Raw genomic sequence first — 27,272 nt, 5'->3', positions numbered from 1 at the left:
CGCTCTAGAGCCCGTGATCTGCAATAAGAGAAGCCACCACAGTGAGAAGCCCTCACACCACAACTAGAGGAGTGGCCCCCGCTATCCACAGCTAGAGAGAGCTTGCTCGCAGCAACAAAGACCCAGTGCAGCCAAAAATAAATAAATAAATACAATTTGAAAAAAAGAAAGCCAGTCATTTGGGATTAGGAGTCCACCCTACTCCAGTATGGCCTTGTTGTTGTTTAGTCACTCAGTCGTGTCCAACTCTTTAAGACCCCATGGACTGCAGCCCGCCAGGCCTCCCTGTCCATCACCAACTCCCAGAGTTTACCGAAACTCATGTCCATTGAGTCAGTGATGCCATCCAGACATCTTATCCTCTGTCGTCCCCTTCTCCTCCTGCCTTCAGTCTTTCCCAGCATCAGGGTCTTTTCAAATGAGTCAGCTCTTTGCACCAAGTGGCCAAAGCATTGGAGTTTCAGCTTCAGCATCAGTCCTGCCAATGAATATTCAGGACTGATTTCCTTTAGGATGGACTGGTTGGATCTCCTTGCAGTCCAAGGGACTCTCAAGAGTCTTCTCCAACACCACAGTTCAAAAGCATCAATTCTTCGGCGCTCAGCTTTCTTTATGGTCCGACTCTCACATCCATACATGACTACTGGCAAAACCATAGCTTTGACTAGATAGACCTTTGTTGGCAAAGTAATATCTTTACTTTTTAATATGCTGTCTAGTTTGTTCATAGCTTTTCTTCCAAGTACAGTGGTTAGGACTCAGCATTTTCACTGCCAGGGCCCTGGGTTCGATCTCTGGTTGGGAAGCAAAGATCCTGCAACCCACGTGGCACAGTCAAAAATATATATTGTTGATTTAGAACTTAACTCTAAGCAAATTTCCAGTTCTACTCTCCCCTTCTATAAGGAATTCTAGAACCGCTGTTGACTCTCAAGCTCCACACAGCTGGGTATGCAATGGTCACTGTCTCCGTTTATGACCATGGGTAGGTAATGAGCTTGGAAGGCTCCAAGAGCCATAAGTAGCCTGGAGGTCATTCATGTTCTCTTGGAACTGTGGAGCCTAGGAGTCCAGCCCCTGGCTTGGGTAGGGCCACTCAAGCTGAGCTGGGATGAGTTAAGACAGGGCAGGGGACAGGAACAGGACTGCTCAGTGAGGTCTCTGACAGGCCTGGCAGGCCAGTAGGGCACATAACTCTTTTTCCCAGTTGGGATTCTACTTGGCCACCAAAAGCTTTAGGATTATTCCCGCGTCAAGTGGGCACACATGGTCCCAGAACAGCCTTTGCTTTCTCCCCTCGAGCCTTGAGGGCAGGGCCTTGGGGTACCTTGGCTGCACAGGAATAGGGGAGGCACAGGAGCCCACCTGTTCTTTTCTCTGGGCCAGCCCTGCCTCAGATCTAGAAGCCACTCTAGATACAAAGGTGGATGTGTGGAAAGGGGGTGGGGGATCAGAAGAAAGGGAGGGAGGGTGGGGGAGAGGAATCTCTGTGGCCGGGGGTCCTGTGATTTCATGAGGCTGAGCACCCCAGGCCCAGGACACAGAGATGCTGGGCCACAGAACCAGAGATGTCAGCAGGTGGAGCCTGAAGCTGCTGCCTCATTTCCCCCCTCTCCTCCCCTTTCCTTTTCCTCTTCCCCACACCACCCATCTAAGCTGAGAGAAGACGCAGATTCACTCCTGTTTGCTGGGGGTCTGGGGACATGTGGATGCCTCTGGATGCCCCAGCTGTATTCTGCCCCTCCTGTGTCATCCTGATCAAATCACTTAAGGATAGAAACCCAGTGTGCATGGGTGTTCACATCATGACCTCATGGGATCCTCCAGCCATGCTCACCATAACACATCATATCTCATTCAATCCTCATTACAACTCTACAAGATTCTGTTAGTGCACCCACTTTACAGAAGAGAAAACTGAGACTTAGAGAGGTGGCGTTAATTTCTCAAGGTCATACAGCTAATTAATGGCAGAACTGGAATTCAACTCAACTCCAAAGTGTGAGCTCTCCTATAATCCCAGAATGGAGGAAAGAGATGATCACTAGCCTCACCGTACAGATGAGGAAACCAATTCAGAGAGGTCAAGTCACTGCCAATGGTGGTACAAATGGGAAGTGGTGGAGCCAGGATGCAAACTCACTTCTTTTACCAACAGCCCAATGTCTATTCTGCCAACAATAACAAAGTGAGGCATCCTAAGTAGATGAGCTCAGAGATTCTCTCCAGCTGAGATCTTTTTACTTTCTGGGTTGGGACAAAGAGGAATTGGAAGGAGGATGAGTGTAAATAAAGCAGCAACTTGGTCTTCTGGCTGCGCCTCACACTCCCTGACTCAGGAAGCCAGTGGGGCTGCCCCAGCCCTGCCCTTTCAGTCTCACCACACCCCTCACTGAAGGAGTCATTCAACAAACAGGGTGGTCAACACTTGGAGCTTGGATTTCCCAGACCACAAGCTGACCACTCCACGGCCTCTTCCCTGAAGCCACCGTGTCCACAGTCACATCCGACACAGTGGCATCCGTCCCGACCCTCTGACTCATCAGAGCGTGCCAGCAGTGGGAGTGGTCCCCACGGGAGCGCATAAAGCACCCGTGGACCCTGGGCATCCACGCTGGGACGAGCACACACACACACACCTTCTGTCCCCAGCCCTCTCCCTCACCCGCCCTGCCCAGCACCCCCAGGGGCGCGCACCTGGCCGCCTCCCGGCAAGGACACACCCCGGGGGAGGAGCTGCCGTCGCGGTGGGGCCCAGCCCACACCGGCTGCGAGCTCGCGTTCCGCTTCTCCGCCGGCCCCGGTGGATCGACATGGCCCAGGAGCGTCCCAGCCTCGCCCTGGAGCCCCAGCACGTCCAGCGGTTGCTGCTGTCCTGCCAAGAGGCCAAGAAGTCCGCCTACTGCCCCTACAGCCGCTTCCCCGTGGGGGCCGCTCTTCTCACCGGGGACGGCAGGATCTTCTCGGGTAAGGGCGGCGCCTGGGGGTCCCCTCCGCGGCAGCCTGGGCGGAAAGTCAGAGGAGGACGCGGACGGGCAACAGGGGTGCTCCGTCTCCCCTCTCCGCTGGGCAGGGCCGCCACACCCCCCGGCCCTGCCTGCCGTTCCAGACGGCCGGGATGAATATACTGCTCAAGCCCCATGGCTTTCCATTCCTGGGGGGCCTGGGAAGCGGAGGCGAGATGGGGAAGGAAGTGGGGAAGGGGAGGCCACAAATGCAGAGCCTCGGGCAGCTCCCGCTGGAGCCGGGAGGGAGAGGGTTAACACTTCCTGAGCCCCGCCTCTGTGTCTGGCACCCTGCAAAGACTTCAAGGCTACAAGTGCAAGTCCTCACCGCCCCCACCCCCCACCCATCAACCTAGGAGTTACACCCATTTTTTGTAGTGAAGAAGGTCCAGAGAGGTGACATGGCTTGCTCGAGGTCTCACGGGTTTCAGTGACCAGGGCAAGGGCGCCCCAAACCCTGCTTTCTTCCTGTCACCCACCACCCAGGGGGCTGGCTGGGCGTGAGATCGAGTAATCCAGGGCTGACTCCTTAGTCGAGCGCGGGCCTTGCAGAAAAGGAGCCAGGTGGGTTTCAGGTGGCCAGTATTGAGTGCCCTCCTGCGGAGAGAGAGACAGGAATCTGAGCCGGCACACATCTGTTCCGAAGCGACTTTTCTTTGGTTTGCTGGCTTCATAGAAAAGCTCACTTGAACAATAATTCAGACTTGTTTTTGCTAAGCTTAGGGACATCCCCTTTAATGACAGTGGGGAACAGGGCGTGGAGGTGGCCGGTACGCGGAAATGCCAATTGCCCCTCCCCCCGCATTCCCACTGCTGCCCCACGCAGATGAGAACTGGTCCAGACGATAGATGCGAATCCCTAGCCTGCCCAGTGCTGCCGCCCAGAATCCCCCTTCCACCTGGCGGCAGCCATCTGAAGGACCAGAGGCTTACATGTGTAATCTCATTGGTAGCTCACACCCACCCCAAGCACCCCGGGCTCAAATGTGAGGCCCTTGCCCCCACCACTGTTCAGCTGGGAGCCTGGCTGGAGTCCCACACCTCCCCCTCTATGGTGGCCCTTCTGGGCTGTCCTTGATGTTCATCTCATCCCTTGCCTTTTGAGATTGGAACTTAGAGTTTCCCTGACTCCCAAATTTGCTTTCCTGTGGGGGATACAAAAATCTCTGAGTATCATGTGGAAATTCAGGCCTGGCCCAGTGGCTCAGATGAGCATTAAACATTAACCACTACCTCAAACAACACTGCAACCCACAGGCTCAGGGCCTTGAACATGCAATCCGCTATTGATTCGTCCAGCACCTCCATATCTCCTATGGATGGTGTACAGAGAGGGGCCCTCCGCATCCTTGCATTGATCTATTCATTCAACACATGTTTGCCAAACACCAATTATGTGCTAGATAATGTATCAAGTGCTGGAGATGCTGCTGGGAGCAGAAATGACGGTCCCTGCCCCCACGGAGGTCTCCACTCCTCTTGTACAGGCCATGGCTGCAAGTGGGAGCCTCAGCCAACGACTGTAGGAGAGAACAGATGAAGTGAGCAGAGGTGGGGCCTGTTTAAATGGCAGGGAAGGACCTGATGTCACCAGGAAAAGGGTCGTGCAGTGGGCATTTGTGGAGGCATTATGGGATGGGTACAGGCCCTGGAGGAGTTAGAGTCTCCTGAGTTTGCACCGCACAGCTATTTCTTGGCTGTGTGTGACACCAGGCTAACCCTCCTGGGTCTCAGCTTACACATCTGTAAACGGAGGATCACAGGGCCTGCCTTTCAGGATGGCTGTGAGCAGAGCTGGTGTTCCTGGCCCAGCAGTCCTCCCTGGTGGGCGGTGCCCCTGCCGCCTCAGTCATGAAAGATGTCGGATTTCACCCTGGGGGTGAAGCTTTCCATGAGCTCATGCCTTTAAAGGGGCAACAGTGCTTAGCACACAGTTTCTGGCCCACGATAGGACTGTCACCACTAGTGACTGCTTCTACCACTCCCATTAATGGCATGATGGTGATGGCTTAGAGGCAGATTGTGGAGGACTTTTGAAGGCCGAGTGGAGACACTGAGATTTGATGAGGTAGAAAGTAGGGAGCCAAGAAAAGTAACATGAAAGGGGGTTTGAGGACAGTGCGTCTGACAGGTGCTCAGGGAGGACGGGGGCAGAGGGAAGAGTGTCAAGGGGGTGATGCATGTCTTGCTTGCTGACTACATGTTGCCTGGCCTATAGTTCAGGTTCGTTGAATGTATGAGAGAGTGGTTTGGCCTAGGTCACTGGCAAGTGGGGTGAAGAGGAAGGAATTATCTGGGAGGGTTGTATGGGACACATGGATTGGACCTAGGGTGGGCCATATGAGAATGAAAGGAAAGAATATCATTCTAGGGTTTCTAGCCAGGGAGACCAGGGGAAGGATGAGACAGAGTTGGATGGTGCTGGGACATCGTGGGCAGGGACCAACAGTCATATTAATAACTACAATGGATTAAGCCTTCTCTAAGCACTTCTATCGGAGAAGGCAATGGCACCCCACTCCAGTACTCTTGCCTGGAAAATCCCATGATCGGGGGAGCCTGGTAGGCTGCAGTCCATGGGGTCGCTAGGAGTCGGACACGACTGAGTGACTTCACTTTCACTTTTCACTTCCCTGCATTGGAGAAGGAAATGGCAACCCACTCCAGTGTTCTTGCCTGGAGAATCCCAGGGACAGCGGAGCCTGGTGGGCTGCCGTCTATGGGGTCGCACAGAGTCGGACACGACTGAAGCGACTTAGCAGCAGCAGCAGCAGCAGTTCTATGGGGCTTCCCAGGTGGCTTAGGGGTAAAGGATCTGCCTGCCGGTGCAGGAGATAAAGGAGAAGTGGGTTCTATCCCTGCATCAGGAAGATCCCTAGAGGAGGAAATGGCAACCTACTCCAGTATTCTTGCCTGGAAAATCCCATGGACAGAGGAGCCTGGTGGGCTACAGTCCATGGGGTCGCAAAGAGTCAGACCCAACTGAGTGACTGAGCACACACACACACTCACACACAAACACGTCTATGAAAGATCTTTTGCGATTTCATAGCCACCACATGAGAGGAGACAGTGGGTGCCACATGCATTAGAGCACTTCAAGTTGCAGACACCAGAAACCAACCAGCACTGTAATGGGCAAAAGTAGATCCTGCCTCAGGGACAGCTGGATCCAGGAACTCAAGCGCCACCATGCTCTTCCTTATCCTGGATGCCGGTTCCTTCCTCTTATCTAAAGGTGGGCTTTCTCCAGGCATCGGGAACATGAGCTCAGGCATCCCTAGTTTACATTCTTCCAGCCTTAAAAGCAGAGAGGGAAGAATTCTTTCCCACTAGCTCAAGATGGAAAAATTCCAAGGAAGGGCTCTGATTGGTCCCTCTCCAGTCACATGCACATCCCTGGGCCAATCACTGTTGGCACAATGGAATAGTATGATGGGGCCAGTGGATTCATACACAGGCTCCGCCTCGATGCAGAGAGAGTGATCTGTTACTACCAGAAGGAGTGTGGAGGTAACAAGCAGACCTAACCAAGAGCCAAATGCACATTTACAAATGGGATAACTGAGGATCAGTTTCATCTGTTTCCAAATTCCTTGCTCCTTCTGCTGCCCCTCACTGCAGCATGGATGTGCAGAAGAGGGCAGAGAGAATTGTGCTGAGGAGAGGGGACCGATGGAGGGCATTCACCAGAACCCCTGGGTCTCCTTACTTAGAAGGAAAGGGAGAGCAGACAGCAGGAAGGCCAGGCTTGGAGAGAAGGGGACCTTGAACAACCAGAGGAAACCTGGTAGGGCATCAGGGGGTGAATCAGAGATGATTAGGACACAGACACTAAGCTCCAATACTTTGGCCACCTGATGTGAGGAGCTGACTCTTTGGAAAAGACACTGATGCTGGGAAAGACTGAAGGCAGGAGGAGAAGGGGACAACAGAGGATGAGATGGTTGGATGGCATCAGCGACTCATTGGACATGGGTTTGAGCAAGCTCTGGGAGTTGGTGGTGGACAGGGAAGCCCAGTGTGCTGCCGTCCATGGGGTCACGGAGAGTCAGACAGGACTGAGCAACTGAACTGAGAAGACAGGGCACAGCTGAACTCAGACGCTGTGAGTTTATAGCTCATAGCGGGATGCGTCGGCCCAGTTCTGTGACTTTCTCCAGCCTCACAAAAGACTAGCCCTCCGTGGAGTTACCACCCTCAGGGGCAGCTGGTGTCTCGGCCAACTCAAAAGCAAGTCTGATAGGCTTGCCGTCATGATCTCTTCATAATGGCTTTATTTCCTCTGTTATCCCTGACCCTGGCCAGGGCCTTGTGCCCCTTGCAGCTGGGCCACCAGGATGGTAATTAATAACTCCAACAATTACCTTCTCTCGTTGCCGTGGGGAGAGGAGAGGAGGTGCTTGTGGGGGAGAGAGAGCTGCTGGGGGACTGGGGCAGCAAGGACCCAGAGAAGAGTTAGGATGGGACCCAAGAGGGTGGAGGTGGGGCCAGCCAGGGCCGCCCAGGTGGGAGGGGCTGGGGGAGACTCACGGAGGACCACCCTGTGGGCACCACCCACAGATGGGGGACTTCCTCTTCTTCAGCTCAAGCTCTTGGAATGATGGTCTGCCCCTCCCTTTCCTCCTCTCAGAACGATTGTAGCACTCTATATGTTTCATTGCCATGGATGGAGGGGGGAGGTCATGGAGTCACTTTACTGGATCAGCTGTAATTAATTTGGGAGGGAAAAACCATATTTAAAAAAAAAACAAAACTTAAGGACATTCTGGTTAACTGCTGAATGCAGCTTGTTTTGACTTAACCTTTAAACCCGATCCTTCATCTATCTTCCCCCATCCAGTCCCTGCCCTCCGGATTCCCTCCCGGGGGCTCCCTTTCTACCTCAGGACCACTCTTTATGCTTTATACCGCAGGCCTCCAGGTTCCCTAACCAGCTTTCTCTCTGTATAGCCCTGCCCACCCGTTCCCATCCCAGCCTCATCCACTGGTCCTCTCCACTGTCACTCAAAAGCAGCTTATCACAAAGACAGGCTTTGCTAACACCCCTCAGCTCTCTGGTTGAGTTAGGATAGAATTCATTAGTGAAACTGCCGAGTTGCATTTGCAGCGGGCAGGGAGGCAGGAACATGGAGAGAGGGGAGTGTTCAAACACATGGCTGTGACATCTGTCTGGTGCAGTGGTTCTCACGCGTGGCCCAGACCCACAGCCTCTGACACCTCCTGGGAATTTGTTAGAAGTTTCCGTTCATGGGCTCTGATCCAGAACTGCTAAAGCAGAAGCTCAAGGGGTAGGACTCAGAAATCTTGTTGTTGTTTTTTTTTTAATTAAAAAAAAAAAAGTTTATTTGTTTGGCTGTGCAGGGTCTTAGTTGCAGCTCGTGGAATCTTTGCTCTTCCTCCCGACATGTGGGATCTAGTTCCCTGACCAGGGATTGAACCCGGGTCCCTGGATTGGGAGCACAGAGTCTTAGCCGCCAGACCTCCAGGGAAGTCCCTCAGAAATCTTTTAAGAAGCCCTCCAGGAGATGCCCACTTGCTTGAATGTGGGAAGCCCTGCTCTAATCTGAAGATCCCTCAGAAGGCAGAGCAGATGCAGATTCAGGGGACAGTGCTCACTTCTCTGGGGGACTGGTCCCAGTCACCTCCTTGTGAATTCCTTTCCCTGCTGTTGTCTTGATGTATCCAACCCCAGCTCTACCTTAAGTACCAAAACACCTCAGAACACAGCCTCACTGAAATGCCACAAGGAAAAAGAACACTCTGTGTGTCTGTCAGGCCAGGACATGAGTTGCCTTCCTGCCCCTAGTCTCAGCTTTTACCTTCTGTAAAATGGGGTTATAATAGCATTTGCCCTACAGAACTGTTAAAAATTCCATGGAGTGCCTGGCAGATAAAGTGAAATTGAAAGTCTCTCAGTCATGTCCGACTCTTTGCAACCCCATGGACTACACAGTCTATGGCTTTCTCCAGGCCAAATACTGGAGTGGGTAGCCTTTCCCTTCTCCAGGGGATCTTCCTAACCCAGGGATCGAACCCAGGTCCCCCTCATTGCAAGCGGATTCTTCACCAGCTGAGCCACCAGGGAAGCCCAAAGGAAAGCAATAAAAGAAAAGATTAAAAGAAAGCAATTAGTAGTAATAGCACTATCTTTATAGTATTATTTTTGGCACAATCTTTTCTAATTATGGATCCCTAGCTTGGCACCATCCCAGGCCGTCTCTCCTGTATGTTTGAGTCAGTGAGGCGAACACCAGAAATGGAGTTGGTTTGCCTGGATAGATGATGTTTTTGTTCTTTGGGCTCAGGGAAGCAAAACAATATTGTCTGGCCTTGAGGATTACAGTTCACGGCCAAGGATTTCCTTCCTCCCTTCCTCCTCTTTCTGTTTTTTAAAGCAAGACTGGGAAATTACACTTGAACTTGCTAGAGGCCTCAAATACACTTCTTCCTTCGCACCTCAGAGACTTAGCATCAAAGTGCAAAAATCCAGCCCTTTGATAATAAGTAACTGAGCATCACTGTTTTCGGCTCTGGGCCCAGTGACTGTTCCAGGCCCTGATCATATAGTAATGCATTATACAGACCAAGTCCCTGCCCTCAAGAACTTATACCTGGGGAGTAATGGGGAAATTAGAGAATAGAGACGTTTCAGGAAAGTGTTAAGTGTTAAAGCAGGAGGAATGGATTGAGAGAGTTGGAGGTGGTAGAGGGAGGAAGAAATTTTAGATAATCAGGGAAGGCTTCTCTGAGGAGGTGACATTTAAGCAGAGACCTAGGTAGAGTGAGCCATGTGCTTAGAGCGGGGAAGAGAGTCCCGGGCAGTTAGAACAGCCAGTGCAAAGCTCCTGTAGCAGGTGTATACTTGGAAGCAAAAGGAGATGAAGTCCAAGAGGTACGCAGGTTGGCACCAGATGATGAGGGACTTTCTGTAATCATGGAAAGGATTTCAAAGTGGCCTGAAGGGCAGAGACAGGGTAACTGTCACACCTTGAGTAGAAGCAGCAGAAACTCAGTCCCACCACCACCAAAGCCTTGCCATTCAGGCGATTAGGAATAGCAGCTCCAGCTGCTGGACATTTAGTCTGTGCCAGGGCTTGTGCTCCAGAGAAGCAGTCCTCTTGCCTGGCAAATCCCATGGATGGGGGAGCCTGGTGGGCTGCAGTCCACGGGGTCGCTAGGAGTCGGACACGACTGAGCGACTTCACTTTCACTTTTCACTTTCATGCACTGGAGAAGGAAATGGCACCCCACTCCAGTGTTCTTGCCTGGAGGATCCCAGGGGCGGGGGAGCCTGGTGGGCTGCCGTCTGTGGGGTCGCGCAGAGTCGGACACGACTGACGCGACTCAGCAGCAGCAGCAGCAGCAGCAGAGCTTATGCTCATTGCTTTACTTGCGTGAACTCAACTCATTCCCACTAGAGGCCTGAGAGGAAGGTGCTGTCGTTTTCGTTTTACAAACTGAAAATGAGACATTCAAGGAGGTTCAGTCCCTTTCCCAAATTCTCAGAGCCAGAGGGCAAAGGGTCCCAAGGCAGAACAGAACCCACGGACTCTTTCTACAAAATTCTATTTGAACAGTAGGGTATGTGAGCACGCTCCCTTCTAAAACACTCTCTCCATCTCCTTTACTGGATTGTTAACGTTTTCACACACAGAAAAGGAAGAGTTCTCTATAAGAGGTCATTCTGAACTTCAAAAGCAGACACAGGCAATTGTCTTCAGAGTCTGGACCTCTGGAAGTCTGACAATTTGCTTTAAGAGCACCTCAGCAAAACCCAATATTTATGTGAATCATGTCTAATGGGAAGAGTGTTCCTGAGTCAGGGACAAGGCAGGGGCTGGGAGGGTTGCTAGACCGAAGTGGAGTGGGGAGCAATTCTTCTGCTCCTGGGAGCAGCAAAAGTCAAACACAAGGGAGCCGACTCTCGTCCCGGCCTGACAGACACAAGGAGCGGTTCTTTTTCTTTGTGGCATTTCAGTGAGGCTGTGTTTTAAGGTGAGTTGGTGCTTAAACAAGGTCACAGGTCAGCAAAGGTGGGAGGGGCAGGCAGGTGCGAGCAGGCAAGGATATGTTTAAAGGAAGTCATTTCCAACAGGGATCAGAAACCTGGCTGGGGAGACTAGGTAGGAAGCAAGAAAGACTCGTTCATTTATTCACTGACCTAGCAGAGGGGCTGAGCATTCAGGCGCCCGCTTTCCAGGCTGCAGTAACTCACATGTGAATATGAACACGTGCTTTGCCAAAGCAGGCAGTCCATAAACATCAACCACTCCTTTCAGGGTTACAACTGCCTGACTGCTGGCTGTCCTGTGTCCCAACTGTATTAATTGATTCCCGTGGGGCTACAAATGATACAAAGGCATGCAAACTGTTTTAGGCAAAAGGAGGGTACGTCGGTTCCTATAACTAAACGGTGGCAGAGCTGGAGTGTTTCTGTACTTCAGGGGCAACCGGTAGCAGAAGGCCAGACTCTTGCCACCGTCTCTCATCTGAGTTGATTCTCCTTTCACCGTGTCCTATTGGTCTTCTCTGTAAAGAACAGAAACTAGCCCGCCACCAGGACCCAGGCCCAACTCACAATGTTAGAGAACAACTTAAATTCCCTCACAGAGGGATAGTCTGATTGGCCCAGGGTAGGTCAGGTGCTCAGCTCTGATTGGCCCAGTGTGGGTCAGTTGCTCTGCTCTGATTGATCCAATGTGGGTCAGGTTTCATCCAACACTTGCACTCACATCCCATTGGCTAAACCTATAGGACTCTACGAAGCTTCCTGGGAGGCTGGGAAAGCAGTTTCTAGCTAGGTAGGGACGTGCCCAGCTAAACTCCAGTGGATTTTTTTTTTTTTTTTTTTTTGGCCACACCTCCTGGCCTGTGGGATCTTAGTTTCCCAGCCAGGGATTGAACCCATCCCCTCTGCATTGGAAGTGCCGAATCTTAACCAATGGACTGCCAGAGAGAAATCCCTAAACTTCAGTGGGTTCTACTGGAAGTGTGAACACTGAGAACAATTAAGTCTTTGCCATAAAACCCCCTGTGGCCTGTGAGTATCTGTGTACTTCTTTCTTCACACACATTGGACCCACTTACAACTTCTGTGGGTGACAACCCAAAGTTCACCCAGCCGCTGCATCCAGCCCTAGCAGCAGGATCCCTTGGTGGTGCACAGTCCCCCTTCTCAGGTTGAGATGTGGCCCTGATCATCCAGGGGCCTGAAAACTAAAAAGTAGTCATCTGCCCCTCACTTCATTCCCGCTCGGGCACCACGCAATGTGGAGTAGGAAAGACTAACCGTCATCAAATCTCCCATTAGGCAAATGGAACACCCGTGGACCACCAGTCCATGCAGTTACCAAGTCTGTGGGGCAAGAAGTGTGAAGACTCTGGTGCGCTGGAGTCCACCTTGCCTCCCTTTTCTGCCCTGGGGGTAACCCCCTTGTCCACTGAGGCTGCTGGCTTTGCCCTCTGGGGGCTTCTTCCTTGACCATTTATCATCCTCGGCCATACAGCCAAAGTGAGTGTCCAAGAGAATACCCTCCTGGAGGGCACACAGCTCTCTGAGCTTACTTCTGATGGTAGGGTCTGGGGGCGCTGTATTTTCTAGGGATGGAACAATTGCAGGCTTTTATAGGCCAGACCTTTGGCTTCATTGGCTACCCAATTCTGTCACACCCAAAGAATCCTTTCTGTGCAACAGTTCTTCAGCCTGCCAACTCCCCTGTTTTACTGACTGGTTTCCCTGCCCAGCCCTACCCTGCTGCCTCTTTTGAACGGTGGCTACCTTGAAGCTCCCGAAACAATGGCTAGGTGGAAATGACAGCCTTAACCAGATCTTTGCCACAGGGTGTCTCCCGTTGCCAGGTAGAAAATCCTCTGAGTCAGTAATATAGTTTGCCTTCCAGTTTATTCCAGGTTGGGGCTTTAGCAAATAATCTGCCAGGAGTATCAAGGGCCATCAGATTTCCTTCTTGCCATATCTTTGTTTTCTTTCACATTGATTTAGTTGCTAAGTCATGTCCGACTCTTGTGACCCCATGGACTTAGCCTGGCAGGCTCCTCTGTCCATGGGATGCTCCAGAGAAGAATACTGGAGTGGGTCACCATTTCCTTCTCCAAGGGATCTTCCTAACCCAGGGATCGAGCCCGGGCTTTCTGCATTACAGGCAGATTCTTTACCAACTGAGCTACAAGGGAAGTCCCATTCCCAACTGCTGAGCCAAGGCCACCTAGTTTCGTTTTGTTCTTTTTGTCAAAGCTACATCTTATTTTTACTGCAAATCTCTGTTTTAGTTGGATATAGATTAAGTTACTCTAACCAAAAGATCCCAAGATGCAGAGACTCGAATTCTTTTTCTCTCCCATAATGATTCAGAGCAGGCAGCTGGTCCCGGGCAACTTAGAGTTTCCCAGGTGGCACTAGTAGTAAAGAACCCACCAGCCAGTGCAGGAGACAGGAGATGTGGATTCGATCTCTAGGTCTGGACAATCCCCCTGGAAGAAGGCATGGCAACCCGCTCCAGTACTCTTGCCTGGAGAATCCCCACGGACAGAGGAGCCTGGCAGGCTACAGTCCGTGGGGTCACAAAGAGTCGGACACGACTGAAGCAACTGGGCACACACGCACCAGGGCAAGCAGGCAACTTGACCCTGCTCCACGAGTTGACCAGGTTTCCAAGTTCCTTCTGTTTTGTTGCTGTTCCATCCTCATGAGCATAAAGCACATGGTCAAAGCTGTCCCACCCCGCCCCAGTCTCTGCAGGAGAGAAGAGAGGACGAGGCAAGTCTCTTTACAAAAGATGAGATCCGGAGTTTCCTACCTCACTTTGTGCCACATCCTATTAGGTGAAATGCTGGAAGGGAGGCTGGGAAATGTAGTCTCTGAGCAGCCATGGGGTCAGCCATATTGGATTGAAAATGACCTGTATTACTTAAAGGAAGAAGGAGAAAATGAATACTGGGGAACAATGAATATCCTGCCTCAGGGAGAAGGGCAAGCTGTGAAGAGTGACGTACTGTCTATCACACCCTGATGGTCCTGGGAGAGTCCAGCTCCTGTGGCCATCGGTTCATGGCCTCACCTGCCTGCAAAGGGCAAGTCTGCTGGTCAGCCACTCTGGCTATGCCAGTGTTTTGTCTCCTGGGAAGAGCCCTTGCCCATTTATCCCCAGGGACACTCCACAGAGGGCCACCGGGGAAGACTCCCTTACTCCGGACTGTGCCACCTTGGCAGCCCACCTTTCACTGGAGGAAATGGATGGCCTTAAGGCTTGTATAATCACAGTCACCCTTTGCAAAGCCTGGGAGCTTTTTGTTTCTTATTTTGTTGCTTTTGACACTTCTGTTTTGCAAATCAACTCACAGAGAACCCTGACAGCTGGTATCCACATCAAGAATTTGACCCAGGCCCGATCTTTGAATCAGCATCGCCACCATGTCCCAGGCTGTGGTTTCCGTCTCTGAGACCCAGGCGGGGGCTCTGCTCACCTTCTTAAGCTTCAGCATCTCCCTTGGCCCTGACCTCTGCTGGGAAAATGAGGGTGGGGTCATCAGCCCTGTGAGGCTGCGCCTGCTCCCAGGTTCTGCTTCAAGATGCCAGCACTGGGGAAGTGACGAGAGTGGGAATTCCCTGGGCAAAGCCACCACACCAGTGAGTCACAAGCCTCCCAGTGCTTCTGGTCAAATTGCCCTCTCCTTCCCCTACCTTGTTCTGAGTAGCGGGTCCCTCCCAGCTCTGGAATGGGGCAAGCTTCTTACTCAACACATGCAACAGGAAGTGGTTTTGCTGGTAACACAACTGGACTCTCCTCTCTTCTCAGGGTGCAACATAGAGAATGCCTGCTACCCGCTGAGCGTCTGTGCTGAACGAACTGCCATCCAGAAGGCCATCTCGGAAGGGTACAAAGAGTTCAGGGCAATCGCTATTGCCAGGTGAGTGAGAAAGGCCAGTCATAGCAATACTCGTTCATCTGTCCAGCCAGCGTCCACCGCACACCTGTTACTCACTCATTCATTCATTCACCTGTGGTGTTTATTCTGAACTTCCTATGTGCCAGGCACTCTAGGCGCTGGGCTGAGGGCTAAAAGTAGAAGATAAATAAGAAACAGACTCTGCCCTTGGTAAGCCTAAAGAGCAGATAAACAGTCAGGACAACTCTAAGACAAAGGGAGGTGTGTTCTTGTTCTGATAGTAGTGCCAAGTACAATAGCATCCCTACAAGATACAATAGAAAGGCCACTAAGAAACCTAAAGTGAGAGGGACCTAAAAGTCACCTGATTAGACTTCCTGGCCACTGTACCCATTTTACAGTTGAAGAAACTGAGACCCAGAGAGGATGAGCAGCTTTCCTAGGAATTAGTGGCAAAGCTGGGACAGATAGATCTCTAGAGTCCGACTCCAGAGCTCATTCCACTTTGCTGTGCTGTGACAGGAAATGAAACCCTCTTCCCTGCTCTCCTTGAGCCAATCCGGGGATCCTGTCTTCACTGTCCAAGCTGGCACCTTTGCTTGGCATCAGTCACCCCTAGGTGCAAGAACCAGGATAAAAGGACAGGCTGGTGGGGTGACAGCCAGGCAACCCAGGTTATGGTTTAAACTGATCAGATTCCAGCCCGAGTTCTGGCTGAACAAGAGCACTTATCAGCTCTCTCTACATGCCCCAAACATAAATATCCAAGTTCCCACGTGTGCCCTCAAAGGGAATTCTTTGAGTTCTGGCCACGGACCCAGACTCAGTGGCTTCAGGATTCAAGTGATATGAATGGGCTGTTTTATTAATTCAGACCCCATTACACTTCTGATTTAATGATAAATTACTCTTGTGTGTACTGTTGCATTGTCTTTGAGAGAGAGTTCTGTTAGCAAGATAACAGCACAGGGAAAATAGGTAGGAAATGTTGAATCTACCCAGAAAGAGACTGCAGGGCTGACCTGGTGTTGGTCTTTAGAGACATCTGGGTGTATGGGTCGTGGACTAGGAGTAAATGATGTCTTCGTTGTCGGGGAGATGCAGGCCTTTTCTGGCAGAAATATGAGGACCAGGAACAAGGATGATGGGATCTGCATGACAGAAACCAGCCTCCATTTCTTTGATAAGATCCTCAAAGGAGCTTGGTCTCGCCCCTGAGGTGATCCACTTTATTGAAGGTTTTTTCCCCTGAGTAACTAGAGCCAAGGATGCGCTTCTGGAGGAGGGCCTCAGCTTCTGAGAGCTCTCCGTGGGACCAAGGTCTGTCCTGGCTTCCCTCCGGCTTTGGGAGGAATAAATGAGGCCGCCCTGGGAACATTCTGTGCAGATGAGCAGAGATCAGGATGTGAATTACACTTCAGGGGAGAAAAAAGAGGTGGAGGGGATAACTCAATTTCAAAGCTGATCCAAGAAAATAATGATATTCTGGGGAAAAGGAGGCCAAAGTCAACAAAAGGAGAATGGCTAGGTGGCCCTGCTCTGTTCAGAATGTTCCAGTTGAAAGACTTTTTCTCTTGGTCATTGTCTACTCTTCAACATGACTGGGTTTTGTTTGTGATGATTAGTAAATGTCCTTGTTTAAACAAAAACTACATTTTTTCCAGCGCCCAACCGCTCCTCTCTGGGTGCTCAGCCTGCACTGGCATCCCCAAGCCAGAAAAGCAGTCATTACTGCTCTAATGATTTGTTAAATTGAGAGTGTGGATTTAGAGAGTGAATGGGAAGTGCCAGCTCTCTTGTTAGTGCTGATGGGCGTGCATCATCTCAGAGAGCCCCCTCGAGATCTGTAAAATGCAATGTGTGCAGCTCAGGGGGGATGTGGCTAACGAGGAGATGAGCTTTCCCCCCTGGGGTCCCCGCTGTCATCATCAAAGTCGATAGGTTTCCAGCGCGTCAGGTCTGATGAGCTGGCCTCATTGTGTGCCCAAGGTCAGCACAAAGCACAGGAAACTGTCAATACCCAGCACGAGGCAGGGGAGGCAGAGGCTAAAGGAAAGGGAGAGGGGGGGATGAGAGGAAGGAAGGTCCCTGTGTGCCCAGCACCTTCTGGGGTGCTTCTAGTCCCACCTCTCCCCTGCGCCTAACCACTGTCTGCCTGTAGCTGTGACATTTACACACAGATTTGATCTCCCTTTGAGACTTCAAGGTCCTGCAGGCCGGGACTCTCGGACAGGTCTTTGTTGCTCCCTCCCAGGCTTACCTAGCACAGAGCAAGCTCTCAGCCAACATGCGTGCAATGAAATAAAAAACAGAGACTTCCCTGGTTGTCTAGTAACTAAGACTCTGTGCTCCCAATGCAGGGGGCCTGGATTTGATCCCTGGTAAGGGAACTTCCCTGGTGGCTCAGACGTAAAGCGTCTGCCTACAACGCGGGAGACCCGGGTTCAATCCCTGGGTTGGGAAGATCTCCTGGAGAAGGAAATGGCAACCCACTCCAGTGTTCTTGCCTGGAAAATCCCATGGGCGGAGGAGCCTGGTTACAGACTATAGTCCATGGGGTCGCAGAGTCGGACACGACTGAGCGACTTCACTCTCACTTTCTTTCAGGGAACTAGATCCCATATGCCACAGCTAAGACCCTGCACAGCCAAAGTAATTAACTAAAAAAAAAAACAAAAAAAAAACTTGGTGGACTTCTCTGTGACTCAGTGGTAAAGAATCTGCTTGCCAACGCAAGAGACACGGGTTTGATCCCTGATCCCAGAGCACATGCGTCAAAACTATTGAGTGTGTGTTCTAGAGCCTGGGAGCCGCAGCTACTGAAGCCCAGGCGCCCTAGAGCCTGCGCTCCACGAGAGAAGCCTCGCAGTGAGAAACCCACCCCACAACTAGAGAAAAGCCCATGCAGCAACAAAGACCCAGCACGGCCAAAAATAAATAAATACAGAATAACAGAGTCCAGGACTTCCCTGGCAGTCCAGTGGTTAATATTCTGTGCTTCTAATGCAGGGGGCACGGGCTCGATCCCTGGTCGGGGGAAGATCCCGAATGCTGTACGGTGCAGCCAAAAAAACCCAAGCACATCCTCCAAAGAGCTAACGAGAGGCTCTGGCTGCAACATCAGCCGCTTGGTAACCAGAAGGGTTCATCCGGCTCAGTGTGCATCCTGGGCAGCGGTCCCCACCCTCTCAGGTCCCCAAGCGGTCCCTCTATAGCTAGGAGTGTGAGTGTGCTCAGTGAGGACCCACGTTTCCATGAGCAGGTGCTTTCTTTAACTGGACCTCCAGAGGTAAAAGGGAGTTGTCATGAAGGTTAAATAAAGCAGCAGCCCTCCACTCTCTCTCCCCTCAGCTGCTTTATTCAATTCACAGCATCTGTCTCTAGCTGTAATTGATACGTGGTTGGCTGATAGGCTGATGGTTTGCCGGTTATCTGGTTCACCTGATTAGTCAAAAACTCCCGAGTGCAGTGAATTCCACCTGCTTTGCTCACGGCTCTATCCCCGGCACAGACAGTGCCTGGTGTATAGTAGGTGCTCAGTAAATAACTGTTTGTCAATTAACATGAGAGAAACACTGTAAGATGCTTTGGAGGGTGTCTGGCACATTCTAGGCATCTATTAAATAATGTGATAATTATTGTTAATACAAAATAGGTTAATTATATAATATTATACCACATAAAGCACATCGTGTATAATAAAACTGTATATGACAAGGTACAAACATTATGACAGATATCCTTATCTATCTAAAGGAATAATGCCCAGTGACTAGTATAGGCAGTAATAATGTGTGTATTGCATTCTAAAACTTAGGAAGTTCTTTGCACGTCTTAGTTCATTTTATCCTAGCATTTCTACAGTGTGGATGACCTTATTCCCCACATTTTATAGGCAAAGAAATGATCCTTGCACGGGTTAAAATGACTTGGTCAAAATCACATGTAATTAACAAAAGGAGGAACTGATCAAGAACTGAATTTTAAATCCTGTGATCTTCCAGAGACATCAGAGAACTGTGGGTCTTAGAAGCGCAAAGATGATGGTGACCACTGGCTTAACCTCTGACGCTTTATCAAGCTTGGAGGTTCTTACAGTTTCCTCTTTCTTTAAACACCATCCTTTGTCCTGCTCAGACCTGGAGGGCTGCCTGCGGGTGCCTTCATCCTCAGAGACAACCCCTTGGCTGTAAGCTTCTCTTCTCCAACTTTCTCAGATGCAGGGTACCCAGTTTTCTCAAGGACTCACAGGTGTCTTATTCTTTTATGCCTCAGGACCTTTGCACGTACTATATCCCTTGTCTGCAACAGAGAAAAACCCGGAGCTTCAGAATAGCTCTCTGTTACTTCATCTTAGTGAACCTGTGTCCTTGATGATAAATGGTCATCTGGATGCTCAGGTTATACTGAGAATTAAATGAGACAATGTCTATAAGTGCCTGGTCCAGAGATTGGAGCAGATCAGGTGCTCACTATTGATGACTTATGAACTCTACGCTTCCTCCAAGGACCAGGTCAATGCTACCTCCTCCATGAAATACTCTCTCTCCCTCCCTAGTCAAGGATCATGTCCTGCTTACCATGTGTTCTTACTGTATGTTGTTTGAAATGATAACTCATCTAGTTTTCCTTGTCACCCACTAGGCTGAAGGCCAGAGACAAATTCGCTTTAACCTTTGTGTCCCTGGGTTGTGGGTGATAGTAAGTGTTCACTAAACATTCTTTGAACACACCAATGAAAAGAATAGTCCTAGCCATGGTCTTGCCTCTTGTGAGTGTGGAAAGTTCTGTCCACTTCTTCTCACCCTCTAGGACAGGCTCATCTGTGAACCAGGAACTGCCTTGAGGGATTTGACTTAATCTGCAGGCAGGCAGGACTCCTGAATTTAAGCAATCATTCTCAAGTTTCCAGAGACTGATCCATGTTTTTGTTTCTCTGCTTCCCCAGTGACTTGCAAGATGATTTTATCTCACCCTGTGGGGCTTGCAGACAGGTCATGAGAGAGGTAAGCAACTTCCCTTTCTTTCTGGAATGGATCTCCCCTCCTCTTCCCTGCTCTTCCAGGCCCTGGGAGCCAAGCCAGGCCAAGTGAAGAGACACAGTGACTGTCCTATTAGCTGGGTTGGCTGACTCCTAAGGCCTTCCCAAGCTTGCATGAATCACTGGAAATTATTCTTTCATTCAGCAAATACTTCCTGAGTGAGTGTCTGTTCTGGGCTAGGCATTTACCCTGCTCTGGCGAGACAGTGGTGAAAAGACAGGCCAAGCCTCACAGGCATTATAGTCTAGTGTAGAAGACAGACAAATAAGGAGCAAAATAAATCAACAGTTAGAGTTGCTGAGAGTGAAGAGGGCTACAGAGAAAAAAAAATGCAGAAGAAAGGAGTTGAGAGCGACAGAAGGTGGAGCTGACTCTAGGTCAGAGTCAAAGGTCAGCAAACAACAGCCCGCAGGCAAATCCAGACTTCTGCTTGTTGTTGTCCCACACACCAATTCACACGTTCCCTCTGGCTGCTTGGGTCCTACCAGGGGAGAGAGAAGAGTTACAACACGGACCTAATGGCCCGCAAAGCATAAACTATTTACTATCTGGCCCTTTATGGGAAACAGTTTGCCAACCCCTGCTTTTAGATGGCCGGGAAGGGAGTCTCTTTGAAGATAACATTTGATCAGAGATATAAATAAGGAGAAAAGATGAGACAGACCAAGATCTCGAGATTTGCAGGTGGAGGAAGCAGCAAGTTTAATGCCCACACGCTTGGTGAGTTGCATGAGCAGTTTGAAAGCCAAAGAGGCTAGAACACCGGGCAGGGCTTGAGGGGTGGTGACGGGTAAAGATAGAAACGCGGTCAGGGGCGCATCACACAGGGTCTAGTAGTCCTTGGATAGAGGGTATATTTCACTCCAGGAATAAAGGGAACTGAATCGTACACTTAAAAATGGTCAAAATGATAAACCTTATGTATATTTTGTGATATTAAAACACAAGTTGGGGGAAGAAAAGAATAAAGGGAATTCAGTGGCTATTTTTAAAAAGAAGAGACTCAAAGGATCTGATGTACTTTTTACAAAGATCTTGGTTGGAAGCCTTCAGTTTCTTCAATTCTAAAAACCAAGGGGCTGAATTCGATCCTTTCTTCTGAATCTGGGCTCAATGAGGTTTTTGATATGCACATGTACATTTGAGGAAGAGGGATGTCAATAGCTCTGATGGACTCTCAAAGGGGCCTGTGCCGGCCAGAGCCCCCAAAGGCTAAAGCCACCAACTTGAAGGGTCCCCAGGCCTTGAGCTCTGATGAGACATCCTCGACCCCTCTAAATACAGCATCTCATTTAATCCCCTCGCCCCGCCTGGAGGGAAGTGTGGGCCGTTTGTCAGAGAAGCAAGTGACCTGCAGAAGGACACACAGCCCGCCAGTCAGTGGCAAGCTGGCACTCACTATAGCCGTTCCGGCCGACAGCAAAGCCCACACTCCCCTCGTAAAGGCCCCCTCCCTGCCTTCACGGTCCTACAAAAGGGACACATTATTTTTGGCCACAGTAGAGATAACATGACGCTGTGCAGAATCGGAGTGGCTTGTTCCATGGGGGCTTCGCTTTGGAGTTGCTGGAATTTGGTGGGAGGCGGGTGGGGGGGTTCAGTTTTGCTGTTGAGTCTTGGGGGTTACTGGCATCTCTAGAACACACAGACATCCTCATCCTCCTGCTGCTCGCCAGGCCTGCAAATCAGGCACAGTTAGCAGGACTCATTTCCCAAATCTAGATGAAAAATGCCACTGGGAAGGCTCTGAATTCACATTAGGGACTTCATTCACCCCTGGTTAGAGGGGCGCAAATGGCCGCCCAGTACCACGGCGTGTCCCAGGCCACAGGCAGCAAGCACATCAGGATGCCAGCTCCCTGACTCCCCAGGCCCTGCCTCCGTCTAATTGCTCAAGGCTGTTTTCTCCACGCAGATCAGATGTTGGCAAATGAGAGATGGCAAATGGAAAAGCTGAAGGAGAGAGAAGCAAAACGGAAACCAAAATGCAAATAATAAGAGCTGAAGCTTGGGGGCTGGAGGCCTGGCACTTAAACTCGCCTCCACTCAACTTTCACCCACACCCTCAGGCAGAGCCCGCCAAGCAGAGAAATTTCCTTCCTTAAAACATTAGCTTTAAAAAGACGGACTGTGCCCGATAATAACGTGGTAGTTTAGGCCGAAGCATCAAGAGCAGGCTGCAGAGCTGGCGGTCACTAGGAGCCCTAGCTGTCAGTACAGATGGCTTCCACTGGGCATTTACTACATGCCAGGCACTGCGTGCGGGCCCCTCCCACCCACTGCCTCCAGTACTCTCCATCTGGCCAGGTAGAGCCTCAGGCTGTTGACTCCAACTCCCCAGGCTATGCTCCATTACACTGCTGACCTAACTCTCCACCCAGGACACCTATCTTCCTGCCTGATAAGTCTTTTGTCTCTAAAGCCATTTCACAGATCAAGACAGTGAAACCCAAAGAGTTTCATCATCTGCCCCATGTTTCTCTGCAAAGCCTCAGTTTTCTTATCCGTAAAATGGGAATAATATCCACCTGCCTCAAAGCGCAGATGATGCAATCCTGCTGTTCATTGTACAGTGTGTGACAGGCACGCAATCTCTCCAGGTTCTCAGAAGTTATCGAGAGGCCCCAAGGGAGGAAGATATGAGTTGTCCTTTGTCACAACAGGAGGGGATCTGGCCCCAGGGGTTAGATATTGTTCTTATAAAGCCCCATTGTTGTTCAGTTGCTAAGTTGCATCGGACTTTTTGTGACCCCCATGGACTGCAGCACGCCAGGCTTCCCTGTCCTTCAGTATCTCCCAGAGTTTGCTCAAACTCATGTCCATTGAGTTGGTGATGCTATCTAGCCATTTCATCCTCTGCCACCCACTTCACCGTTTGCCTTCAGCCTTTCCCAGCTTCAGGGTCTTTTCCAATGAGTCAGTTCTTCATATCAGGTGGCCAAAGGATTGATGAGTCCTCATCACGGAACAGAGCGTTTACTGCCCCTTAGCAATGTGCCAAGCACTGTGCTAACTGCTCATGCCATCTTTCACTGGCTCCGCCCTCAGGCCCTATCAACCAGGTATGATTATTATCATTCCCATTTTACAGGTGAGAAAACCGAGGCACAGAGAGGCACATTAGACAGTAAGAGGCACTCAACCCAGGCCAGACTCAAACCAGGGCAGCCCTCCCCTCAGCCACACTGCCTCCCTCACGCTGGCTTTGCCTCTTTTCCAGTTTGGCACCGACTGGGCTGTCTACATGACCAAGCTGGACGGCACGTATGTTGTCAGGACAGTCCGGGAACTGCTGCCTGAATCTTTTGGGCCCGAGGACCTGCAGAAGATCCAGTGAGGGATGGAGAGCACCCTCTGCCCCGGAGCCCCTGCATTCCTACACAGGCTAAAGGGGACGACCACCTGGAGGACTTCATGAAGACATTCTCACAAACCGGGGGACATCTGCCAAACAGGCCCAACCCCCCAGGCACTGGGAGGAGACTGTTTTTGCAATTAACACTGGAGCACCAGGTTTCTCCTGAAGTGATACAGCGTTTCCATTCCAGCCCCTCCTTGCAACCCCTCTTGTCCTCCCCAGAACTCAGGGCACCCCGGCCTTCTCTCTCCTTCCCATGGGCCCTCTTTCAAATTCCAACCTAGTCTGGACTGCTTCACCATCTGCCTTCCCAAGGTTCTGTCCTGCTCTGGGTGACTTTTCTAATGATAAACATCACAAAACATTCCAGAGAGGCTTTTAGCTCCATCTCTGTCCTTGCTGGAGCTCTCAGGAGGGGCAGTCTTTATATTAAATAGAAAGACCTGGACTCTCTCTGCCAGGAAAAGAATCAGGCACCTTGGATCTGTGTAGCTGGTGTGGAGAGCTGAGTCTTTAGGTCTCTGTGCCTTCTTCCGATGAGGGGCCGCTGGACTGGGTCTTACTGCAAACGGCCATTTCTAGAATCTGTTCTGGGCTAAGTCAGACCTGGGCCCTGCATGCTGTCACCCCCCAAGTATAAAGGGGACGGAGGGGGCTGTTTGTCTAGATGGGAGAGCAGACATCTCTCTGAGGACCTACTGTGTGTCCAGTGTTTTTACCTGGATTATTTTGTATTTAAAGTACTCAGTAAAGTAGCTATCTCCCCCTTCTTACAGCTGGGGGCCCTGGGTCTCAGAGAGGTTGAGTAACTTGCTTTAGGACCACAGCAAAGTTTAAACCAAAATCCAGGTCCCATCACTTCCCCCTTGTAAGGTATAGTTCGGGCTGAGGCAGAAAAGGAAAGATGACCTCAACGGAAGTAGGTTACCTTTATTCAGGCAAGAAGGGGTGACAGTCGACCAGGCTGAGCCCTAAGAGGGATCAGGGAGGCTCCATATGTATAGGGAGGTTTGTGGAAGCGATAAGGGAAACGTTAATCAGGCGGGATGTTTTGGGTATTCTTTAGTTGAGTGGCATTTGTAGTTGGGCAGGGGGTGATAAGTCTTCTGGGCAGGTGTACGGGGTGGAAGGTTTCTGGACAGGGGATGATAAGTCCCAGATAGATAAAACTGGCCTGGAGCATCAGGGTGGGACCTAAAGTTCTGTTTTGTTTTATCCGAAGTTAGATGATTCAGCAAGGGCCTTTGAGACTGTTGTTTTCTTTCCTTCACCCCCAGGATCTAGAAACAGTGCCTGCTCTTTGCCATGTGCTATGATGTAGCAGACCTGGAATCTGAACCAGGTCTGACTCTTGAGTGTCTTTTTCTACTTTTCCCGCAGCTGATGTCTGGCTGCTTTTATTTACTGAGTCTTTTCTATATGCCAAATACTGCAGAGAAAGATGTATAAGAAACAGTCTCTGCCTTTGAGGAATTTGCAATCTGATAGGGAGAGAGGTGTAAATAGGACTCACGCTCAGAAATACACACTGTGATCCAGGCTGGTAGCAAGTGCAGGGGGGCAGCACGCTGCCTTCTGGGGAGTGAAGAGGGTCGCAGAGGGAGTCTGTTTCGTTGGTGCACTTAGGAAGGTGAGGACTGAAAAGGGAAGGAGCTGGGCTGGCTCTGTAAAGGGGGCTGGCAGCTCTGGGTGTCCTCCCTGGAGGAACTGGCCTTGGGGCCAGCCTTTGTCACTGGGATAAGAATACAGCATGGGTTTCCTGTTTCACCCCTTCCCTGGGAGTCCTTTCTTTTGAGATCAGAGCATCTGCAGGGACTACTGGTGCATGCGTGCTAAGTCATTTCCATCGTGTCTGACTCTTCGTGACCCCATGGACTGTAGCCCACCAGGCTCCTCTGTCCATGGGATTCTCCAGGCAAGAATACTGGAGTGGGTTGCCATGCCCACCTCCAGGGGATCTTCCCAATCCAGGGATCGAACCCGTGTCTCTTACACCTGCCTATGTTGGCAAGCTAGTTCTTTACCACTAGCGCCACCTAGGAAGCCCTACTGTCTGGTAAGACTGGCTTTTCCATTACCCACCCAGACTTACCCGCTGCCATCGTGAGAGACAGAAAAGTAATATTTCCAACATTCTGCCTTTCTCTAGAAATGGTTGCCGAGAACTTCAGCACACTCTTCTGAATGTTCTCAACCAGGAGAAGTGAAGAAAGAAAATAGAGGAAGCAGGAAGAAAACGGGCCAAGACATTAACATCAGTTAAAATTCTGATCAATGGAAATTTAGAGTAGTGGGTTATTTTCCTTACTACATATCTAGATTTTTAAAATTCCCAACATATTTCTTTTTCATTTAACAGCAACAACAAAAAGATGGTAGGAGTTAAACAGCCTCCTAACCATGTGATTTCATTACTCTGAGTCTCAATTTCCTCATCTGTAAATCAGCGGTGACAGCTCCCAGGGAACAGCATTGTCTATGGATCAAAGGAAAGAATGCCTTATTGAGAGCCCAGTGCTGGGCCCTCAGTAAGCTCTTGATACATGCCAGCTGTTCCTCTTATGAAGGGTGACAAATCTGGGTCCTTTGTGAGTGGACGTGATTTTTGCAAACAGGCTTTTACACTCTTTTAATAATTTTTTAATTGAGTTCCTACTGGGTTGGAGGGCTGGGGCCACACCCTGGGGTTGCAGCAGTAAAGACAGATAAAATCGCTGTCCTCACGGGGTTCTGACTACCTGTGGGAAAGACATCTAAGTCAGCGGTTCCCAACCTTTCGGGCACCAGGGACCAGTTCAGTGGGAGACAGTTCTTCCCTAGACCAGGGGGTAGGAGTGGTTTGGGGGTGGGCCACGCCCACCACATTCACTGTGCACTGTATTTCTGTCGGGAGTTCCCAGATGGCGCAGTGGTCAAGAAACTGCCTGCCATTGCCAGGAGACGCAAGAGATTCGGTTCAATCCCTGGGTCGAGAAGATCCCCTGGAGTAGAAAGTGGCAACCCACTCCAGTATTCTTGCCTGGAAAATCTCATGGACAGAGGAGCTTGGTGGGCTACAGTTCACGGGGTCAGATACAACTGAGCACGCACGCACTGCACTTATTTCTGTTATTACATCAGTTTCACCTCAGATCATTAGGCATGAGATCCCTGATCTAAATGATTCTAGGGACTTTCCTGGTGATTCAGTGGTTAAGGCTTTACCTTCCAATGTAAGGGGTGCAAGGTCAGTCCTTGGTCGGGGAGCTGAGATTCCCACATGCCTTGCAGCCAAAAAAACCAAACCATAAAAAAAATACAATATTGTAACAAATTCAAAAAATACTTTAAAAAACGGTCCACATTTTTAAAAAATCTTTAAAAAATGGTCCACATTTTAAAAAATCTTTAAAAAATAAATGATTCTGTCCATCATGACAAGGGCCACCCAAGGGGAAGTAAGTGCTCTGGGGACAAGTCGCAGGGGGAATGGAGCTAGCCTGAGAATGGGCAGGGCAACCCAACCCTAAGGAGGAGATATTTCAGCCGGGGCACAAGAAAGGTCAGCCAGTTAAGGAGTGGGATAGAAGGAGGGGCAAAGAATGAAGACTGGAGGACTGAGCCTAGTGTTCTGTGCGTGCATGCTAAGTCGCTTCAGTCGTGTCTGACTCTTTGCAACCCCATGGACTGTAGCCCATCAGGCTCCTCTGTCCGTGGGATTCTCCAGGCAAGAATACTGGGGTGGGTTGCCATGCCCTCCTTCAGCAGATCTTCCTGACCCAGGGAGCAAACCCACATCTCTTACATCTCCTGCATCGGCAGGCAGGTTCTTTACCACTTCATGGGAACAGACTGGGGAAGGCACTTTGCAAAGAAGGATTCCAGAAATTGTTCGAACAATGTCCCCTTGGAAGAACGACACTCATTTGGCTGCAGAGAGGCTGGGATGTTTGTTTTAAATAAAAGCACTTTCATTTTGCA

The 27,272-nt window shown here is 50.4% G+C and overlaps 1 protein-coding gene across 1 annotated transcript; it reads left to right on the top strand.

Moving 5' to 3' along the window:
• Positions 1 to 2,598: 2,598 nt before the first annotated feature.
• Positions 2,599 to 27,272, top strand: CDA (cytidine deaminase). The gene is made up of 4 exons (XM_019982265.2): positions 2,599 to 2,967; positions 14,822 to 14,933; positions 19,861 to 19,918; positions 23,175 to 27,272. Exons 1-4 carry the CDS (start codon positions 2,814 to 2,816, stop codon positions 23,289 to 23,291), a joined length of 441 nt encoding a protein of 146 aa, XP_019837824.1. The 5' UTR covers positions 2,599 to 2,813; the 3' UTR covers positions 23,292 to 27,272.

Source organism: Bos indicus, chromosome 2 (genome assembly GCF_029378745.1).
Source record: "Bos indicus isolate NIAB-ARS_2022 breed Sahiwal x Tharparkar chromosome 2, NIAB-ARS_B.indTharparkar_mat_pri_1.0, whole genome shotgun sequence".
Classification (NCBI taxonomy): Eukaryota; Metazoa; Chordata; class Mammalia; order Artiodactyla; family Bovidae; genus Bos; species Bos indicus.
The sequence above is the reverse complement of the archived record's forward strand: the minus strand, read 5'-3'. Positions and strand labels throughout refer to the sequence as shown.